The sequence below is a fragment of the Poecilia mexicana genome, unplaced genomic scaffold (assembly GCF_051168715.1).
Source record: "Poecilia mexicana isolate PSO_F unplaced genomic scaffold, ASM5116871v1 scaffold_15, whole genome shotgun sequence".
NCBI classification, from domain to species: Eukaryota; Metazoa; Chordata; class Actinopteri; order Cyprinodontiformes; family Poeciliidae; genus Poecilia; species Poecilia mexicana.
This window is the reverse complement of record NW_028263384.1, coordinates 20,481,428-20,489,521: the sequence shown is the minus strand read 5'-3', so window position 1 is coordinate 20,489,521 and position 8,094 is coordinate 20,481,428. Positions and strand designations below refer to the sequence as shown.

At 37.6% G+C, this 8,094-nt stretch overlaps 1 protein-coding gene across 1 annotated transcript; it reads left to right on the top strand.

Annotated features, from left to right (window-relative positions):
* Nucleotides 1-1,723: 1,723 nt before the first annotated feature.
* On the top strand, nt 1,724-6,976 carry gtf2a1l (general transcription factor IIA, 1-like). Its single transcript, XM_088013497.1, has 9 exons — nt 1,724-1,852; nt 1,992-2,093; nt 2,201-2,327; nt 2,493-2,542; nt 3,854-3,947; nt 4,040-4,500; nt 4,860-5,096; nt 6,450-6,539; nt 6,632-6,976. Exons 1-9 carry the CDS (start codon nt 1,829-1,831, stop codon nt 6,737-6,739), a joined length of 1,293 nt encoding a protein of 430 aa, XP_087869623.1. The 5' UTR covers nt 1,724-1,828; the 3' UTR covers nt 6,740-6,976.
* The last annotated feature ends 1,118 nt before the right edge of the window (nt 6,977-8,094 follow it).

Below are 8,094 nucleotides of genomic sequence, written 5' to 3'. Positions count from 1 at the left end.
TTGGAATGGGATTATGAAGTACACTGCTCAAAAAAATAAAGGGAACACTCAAATAACACATCCTAGATCTAAATGAATGAAATATTCTCATTGAATACTTTGTTCTGTACAAAGTTGAATGTGCTGACAACAAAATCACACAAAAATCATCAATGGAAATCAAATTTATTAACCAATGGAGGCCTGGATTTGGAGCCACACACAAAATTAAAGTGAAATGTTCCCTTTATTTTTTTGAGCAGTATATAATGATCCTTATCAGTAATAGTTGATTTTAGAGTTCTATATTAATTAATTAACAAGATCTACTTTATAATTATTTTGCTGATATGCTTAGGGTTATTATCAATGTGGGAGACCCATTTGTGGCCAACTTCCTGTCTGATGTCTTTTAATATATCCACAGAATATCTTTTCTTCTATTTTTTTTTTCCATGATGAAATCTGTTTTATAAAACGCACCAGTCCCTCTTGCAGCAAACCACCAAAACATTAAGCTGCCTTCACATTTGCTTCTCTATGTAAATGTAAATGTATATTTATGGTTATTATGGACGTATTATGAACATTTGTTCATTAGACCATAAAAGATCATTTTTAGTATTTTTACTTGGATGCATTTGCAAACCAGCGTTTTTAATCAGTGGATTTTTCAGGCATTACATTTCTCCTGATTTCTTGTTTTTTGTTGGGTTTTTTCAAGTTTTTCCATCAGGTCATACAGAAAGGGCAGAATGAAGTGTGCATCTCTTTAACACAAATGTTGCTAATTACACCTGTTTCCAGTTGAAAAAGCAATGTACCATCATGATCTGAGCCTTCCTAAAAACATTAAAAGGTAAAAAACTGTTTGCCAACTTCTAGAATTGGAAAAAAAAAGCTATTATTAAAATGAAAATAAATATGGTTATTTAGCAAATAACTTTGGTAATTCTAATTAATCTCACCTATAAACAGTGAAAAGTTGTGTGTCTTATATATGCACTTTGTAGTCATTACAGCTTCAGCTTTCTAAACCAGACTACAGCAGGTCACACAGGAGCTATCATTGTGTTATGTAGCTGAAAATCCCTCCACATCTCCAGGCATTAATGCTGCAGATCATATTGTTGTCTGACTTTGGAGTCTACCAGGACTGCTGGCTGACCTCGTCTAGACCTGCCTTGTATTTCCCCACTGTAAACAAGGAAGTGCTAAGAGCTCCTGTAATTGTAGCACAATAAGCCCCAGTGGAAAACGAAAAGTATGCCACGCAGCAGATGTTCTTATCAGACCTCCAGTAACTAAATGGTAAGCAGGAAAAAAAAATAATTTTATAGATTAAAAACACAAAGAGGGTTTTTTATAAATGCCCTATCAATAGGCAAAGGTAATTTTAGTGATTCTCATCGGATACAAAAATCCTCCTCCATTATTATTAATAATAGAAAAATAGCTCAGCTCAAAAATAAACACTAAGACACTGAAATAATCCCAAAAGTACACCATACTAATAAAAATGCACAGTAGTTTTGCACTATATTCAACCCAACGTGTCATATACAGATATTACCTCAGTAATGTCACCAATAATATCATGATTTGTGGTTGTTTTGTATGATTGGTGTTATGAAGGGGGGCTTTTTGGATCTCTGCGCCCCGGGCCGCAGTTGTTTTTTAACCCGCCTATGACGTCACATCGGGTTCCGCCCCTGTGGGCTGGATCTTGATGATGATGATCACTGTCACCTGTGTGCAAGGTCTGGAAACAGATGGAGGGTTATCAGCGTGATTTTTCTGCACTACGCTTCCAGGTTCACCGTTATTGTTACGCAGTCTGACTTAAACAATGCTGAATAATTCAGGCCCAGTGGTGAGAAAAGTCGTCTATGTTCCCAAAAGCTGCTTTATTTAAGAAATGTTTATTAATTCTATCTATAGAGAACATATTTAGCTGATCTTACGGGTTGTATTTTTATTTATTTTTTTGTTCATCCTAATTATTTCCGCAGGCCAAACTCTACCTGTCCATCATGGATGATGTGATTGACAGCATGAAGGATTTTTTTCTGGATGAAGGCCTTGAAGATCGAGTGCTGGACGACTTGAGGCACGTGAGTAAAGCAGAAAACAAAAGTTTCCAAGCGCAGCGAAGTTAGGCAACCTAGCGGGGGAAGTGTGAACTACACCACGAAGACGCGCCGCTGTGTCTTCTCTGCAGCTTTGGGAGTCAAAAGTGTTGCAGTCCAAAGCAATGGAGGACTTGAGGAAGAACATCAACTCCTCCAACTTTGTTCTCCAGCTTCCTGCCGGCTACTCACAGGCCGACCAGAACCAGGAACTTCCAGGTGATGATCCACACCTTTAAGCATCTTGCTTCTCTATTCAGTCTTTATGTAGCCAATTAAGTTTAATCATTGTGTCACTGTAAGAAGAACTGTTTTCTTGAAATAACTTAGATGGTGGGAGGCTTGTTTGGGTGTCGCCTGTTTAGTTTCCGTTTTCTTTTTCAGCTCCAGGTTTGACACAAATGGGTCAGAACATCCACAGCTTACCGGTCCAGGTGAGTGTCATAGAAACAGTCAGTTTCATTCAGGTCATTCCTTCCTGGAGCTTACTGGTAACTTGGCAGGAACTTATCCAGAACTTTTCCAGATCTTGGTAAATTTATGGAAAAAACCCCATAAAAGTTCTGGAAAATATTTGGTAATCTCTTGGGGAAAAAAATCCTGTTGCATAATGTTGGGACTGAATGTAACTTTTGTTAAAGTTACCTAAAATACCTGGTGAGTTCTGTGAAAGCTCCTGAAAAGTAACTTGTATTCCTCTTGTGTTTTGGTCACAGCCATTGCAAAAAAGGTTTGAAACTGACAAGAATTTAGCTTTTTATATTTAACGCTTCAGCGAAATCATTATTTAATCACCATGCTGCAGTGCCATAATTTTATGAAGGATTAAGAAAAGCACAGAGATTTTAATGGGATTAATGTCCTGGGAGTTTGACTCGCTTAACTTCAATATTTTAGTCTTTTAAGCAATTGACTCTTGTTTTTTTTTTTTTGTTTTTTTTTTTTTATGTATGGCTTCTTTAAAAATTTATTGTATTGAAATTGATGATGACTGAGTTGATGCATAAAGATCATCTGGGTGCTTCACTGTCAAGTCCCGGGATATTTTTTCATGATTTTTTTTTTTTTTTTTTTTTTTTGAGGGTCCTGTGTCTTGGTTTTATCTAAGAAACGGACTTTCTCCACTTCATGTGTAGAAGCAACTGTTTAATTTCATGATCACAATTATCAGCTGCCCTGTCCTCATTACTTTCCTCTGATTGTTAAAATGATGCAAGGAGGGATGAAAAAGTGATATTTCTTGTCTTTTGGATTAAATTAATTGGGTTAAAGTTAATTTTCATAAACTTGGTGATCGGTTGCATCTGATCTCATCATTCTTCATTGCAAGAATCAAAGCAAATTGCCTAAAAACAAAAAAACTAAAGATGTAAAACTTTGAAAAATACTAATTAAGAACACAAAATGAACAGATTAGCTCTGGGATTTAAATTTTTTTCTGCATATTTTTTAAATTGGAATTTTTTAATTTTTCTTGTTTTGATGTAATAAAATGCATTTAATTATAAACTTGTGATTTCATAATCTTATGGTGTATTTGCTTGTTTTTTTTTTCACCCATTAGACACATAACCTAAATATTAGACATGTGGACAAATAAAACCATATGTTGCCAAGAAGAGACATTTTCATGTCTGTAAGACAGCACTATTATTACAACCTGTATTTTGTGAATTTGGTGTGGATTTAAAAAACAATGTAAATCTGAAAACTATAACATTGTATTTCCTCTTTCTTTTTACTAGAACAAAACACAAACTCTTGCTACTTTTTCGCTCCCTGCTGCGCTCCCCTACCCCGTTAAGATACCGGCAGGCGTCACTCTGCAGACGGCTTCTGGTACCGAACAGCTTTAGTCTCCATTGTCTTCTTGACCTTGGGTTTTTAATAGCAGCTATTGGAAAGTAAAAATTCCCTTTTGTTTCCTGAAGGGCAACTTTACAAAGTCAATGTTCCTGTCGTCGTCACTCAAGCTCCAGCGGGGCAGCGGGCTGCGTCCCGTCTCGCTCAAACCGTCCCAGAACAGAGCGAAGCAGCAGCTCCACCAAATCCCATCCCGCTTCATGAGCCGGAGTCCTGCTCTGCTCCAGATTCCTACGTCACGCAATCGAGAACCGGTCTCACCCCGAGTCAGGAGAGCGGCCTTCCTCGGGAGCCTCCAGGTCGAGGGGTCACACTGGGAGGAAGTGATTCGAGCGCCCAGCCTGAACCTGCCTCTCCCTGCACTCAGCTGTTGGACTTCCAGATCTCTGCAGAGGAGGCTGCCCTCGCACAGAAGACGCAGAGCAGAGACATTGACGAAATTCTGAAAGAAGTCATAGAGGAGGAGAGGGAGAAGGCCAGCAGGGTGTGGAAACTAGCTGCTGGGAACCAGTCTGGAGCTGATCTGGGGGTAACTGAGCATTTTCCCTCTTTGTACCTCCAAGCTACTGTGTTGTATACCACTTAATTCTTACATAACTTTATCTAAGATGTGGTGCAGAATTTGCAATTGCGAGACATGCTGGTTTTTCGTATTGTATACAAACACACTTTTTTTTTAATAAACCAAAACAGAAATAAAATGTTGACTTTAAAAATCACTGCAGATATTCATAAAAATTGAGGCTTTTCTTTGACTTAAAGGTAAAAATGTCACTTTGGTTCTTTAAAGGTAGCAGATCCTTGTCAGATTGTTTCATTTTTATTGTGAGCATCAACTTCAGGTTGCACCACATAACTCCAGCTCCTCCTTGCGTTTCTTTTGCAAAGCTGGACTTGGACTACACCTACAGAGAGCTGTCGGATATTGTACAGCTGGATGGCCCAGCCGACGGCTCGGACCCAGAGGAGGAAGGGGAGGCTCCCATGGAAAAGAGCGACTTCCTGGGTTTGATCAACGCAGAAGCAATCAGAGCGCTGCAGGAGGAAAACTGCAGCGACAGCAACAGCATCTCCTCCAGCAGTGACGAAGGCGTGGCGGACGAACTCGCTAACGTAGAAGACGAGGTGAGGGTGACCTCCATGTTAAGTCTTATGTGTCGTCTCGTTTACTGAGCTGTTTGAATTGCGTTTTTCCAGTTGCAGGTATTTTCCCGTTTTTGCTCGACTCCGTTTTCAGTCATTTATTTTAGGGAGGGGAAAAAAAAAATTCAAATTCTTCAATACTTTAAATTATTTCCCTTTGGGATCAATAAACATCTGCCATCCTGTTGCTACGGTTACACATCACAGCAAAGGAGTAAAGTATAAACAGTATTGGCAAAAATCAGTTCAGCTACGCAGCATCCATGCTTTTTCTGCTGAGTGGTGGTTTCAGCCATGAAGCTCTTCTCCTCCTCATCGTTGATGCATCAACACTGATCAAAGCTGAAGAAAGGGAGGCCTGCAGTCCCTCAGCGCTGCGCATTTAAGTAAATTAATAATTCAATTTCCACTTTTGATCACTAAAGTAATTGTCGAACAGTATATTTGAATTATTACTTTTTATTATTCTTTGATAAAATGTTCTGCCTCTTTCAAAGGCTTAGGATGGAGCAAAGAGAGGACGGCAGCGCCGCCCTGGTGGCTATAAACAGACATGTAGTTGGTATGAAACTGCAGCGTTTGCCACAATTCTGTCCCTTAAAGCAGTTGCCAATGAAATAACTAAAATGTAAACTGATGAAATGACCACAGACCTGTAGTGGTGACGTTTAGCAGAACAGTCTGGGAACAAATTCAAAGACGCAGTGCAGATTAAAAAACACGATGTGCATGTTTTGTTACTGGACCACCAGCGGTTGTGTTCAATTTCCTGAAAACTCTTAATAATTAGTGAGATTATGTACAAAATAAATTGAATAACTGATATATTTAGACTAAATTTAATTGTATATGCAGGATATACCAATGGCTGAATAAACCATGTGAGCATTTTTGATTATATAAATTGTTGTGACTATTTAATATACTGTTTTCCATTTACATTTCCTAAAGTATCTTTCACCCTCATTTTCTAGTTTAACTTTTAAAAGTATAAATATGATCACTTTTGAACAAAGAAGGTATCTGTGAAGGTTGAAGTAAATTCTAATTACTGCTGTTTTCAAACTCCGCAAAAAATATTTAAGATATTTAGTTTTGCTTTTTAATAATTTTTTATTTTTTGTTTCTCCATAATTGAGCAGCTGCTGTTCTGTTTCCGCTCAACTCCTGGTTGAGTGGATCATTTGCTTTTACGATGACTTTAGCTGAATAAGTATTCCTGGGAAAAATCTCTGCTTTTCATGATTTTCTAAACTGGAATCCCAAATATTTAAAAAGGGCCTGCAGCTGTTTTGTAGGCTTTATTTTTGTTAATCAGCTTCCCTGATTGTTTAGGATCCTCTTAATTCTGGAGACGATGTTGTCGAACAGGACATCCCGGATCTTTTTGACACCGACAATGTGATCGTTTGCCAGTATGACAAAGTAAGAACGTCCATTCTCTCTCTCTCAACAACCGACGCTAAACAAAGTCCAGCGCTGGACATTAAACATTGCAATATTTCTTCATGTTGCAGATTCACCGCAGTAAAAATCGCTGGAAGTTTCAGCTGAAAGATGGAGTGATGAGTTATGGAGGCAGGGACTACGTGTTTTCTAAAGCTGTAGGGGAAGCGGAGTGGTGAGGAGATCGTTTCGTAAAGGAAAGTCATGAATGAAAATGAAGTGCGGAAATTCAGTTAAGAGGCACATTAAGCCGTTTCTGTTTCAAATCACTGTTAATTCTTGTCATTATTTATCAAAGCAAGGCTGAAAGTGGAAACTTTGACGTTTCCTGTAGTTTATTTTGCTCCAGTTTACTGAGAGAAATGACAGATTTATGTTGTTTGAGAGAATTTTATTAAAAGACTTTCTCTTCTGCTTTTTTTTTGGTTTCTTTTGTCATGTTTTCTCCTTTTGTAAAAAAAAAAAAAACAACTTGGAGATACTCTGCTAATCTGAGAATATGTTGTACATCTTATTGCAGTGGAGAAATCAAACTGCTTTAAAAATGCATTGAGAATTTACTCACTGAGCATCTTGATAGCATTTAATTTCAAAAAGTAAAACTTACTAAGTAATTAAATTTAAATAGTTTTTGCCTTACTTCTGATAAACTAATTTCTTTTTCAACAAATAGATTGCATTATAAGCAACTGGGAAATTATTTTAGAAAATCTGATGAGCTAAAAAATCAGGTGGATCACTGCTGACTTGACACCAAGCAAAAGGTCTTTTGATTAAAGAAGTTGACTTCTTGCACCTTGCAAAATCACTTTGATGGAAAGTTTAGTGGAAGGAAAGCGTGGTTTAAAAACTGCTCAAGCAACAAGGCACAAGACAGACAAACCATTGGTAAGAAATATGCATGCAGCTTCACAATTTGGTAGAAAAGTCTGTTCAGGCCTGCAAAATTATCTGAATTTGAGACAAAGAAACCCTTAGAAAATGTCACTGAGGAAAAGGACGACCTGTTTCTGGCTTCCAAACTTGACACAGATTTGCACATAAGAAAATGGCAGAAAAAAAGTTTGCATTGTCAGCTTTTTTTCTAGGGTTTCTGCTGAGAGTTACAAGTCTGCTCAAGATAACAGATGGGGTGTGGGGTAGTTTTTGGTAAACGGTTTCAAAACTTTCTTTGAATAGAATCTTTTAATGTAAGGAGAAAATATTTGCTTAAAATATGAATAATGTAAAACAGAACTTTCTGTGAAAGATGAAGGTCGTCCTTGCTAAATGGGGAAAAGAGCTCTGCAGTGATCGAAAACTACAAGCAACAGCTTGAATGTCTTACTTATAAAATGAAGGGTTTTTTTTCCCCACTGAATGTCTAAGAAATCCCACCCGTTACTGTTTTCGGTAGTTGAGTGTGAAACTGTGGAAAGGGAGATCCAAGAAGAGATTTGATAAATACCAAAAGTAAATGACCACAATTTTATTTCAATAAAATGGACATTTCAGTATAAATTTTTACCTTTCAGATGTTACTACAGTCTTCAAA

What these genes read in the sequence shown, in the direction of transcription:
- gtf2a1l (XM_088013497.1), top strand. Translation starts at nt 1,829, where the DNA reads ATGCTGAATAATTCAGGCCCAGTG. An exon ending in TGCTGGACGACTTGAGGCAC is followed by an intron (nt 2,094 to 2,200) that starts GTGAGTAAAGCA and finishes TCTTCTCTGCAG; the next exon opens with CTTTGGGAGTCAAAAGTGTT. An exon ending in TCGTTTGCCAGTATGACAAA is followed by an intron (nt 6,540 to 6,631) that starts GTAAGAACGTCC and finishes TTCATGTTGCAG; the next exon opens with ATTCACCGCAGTAAAAATCG.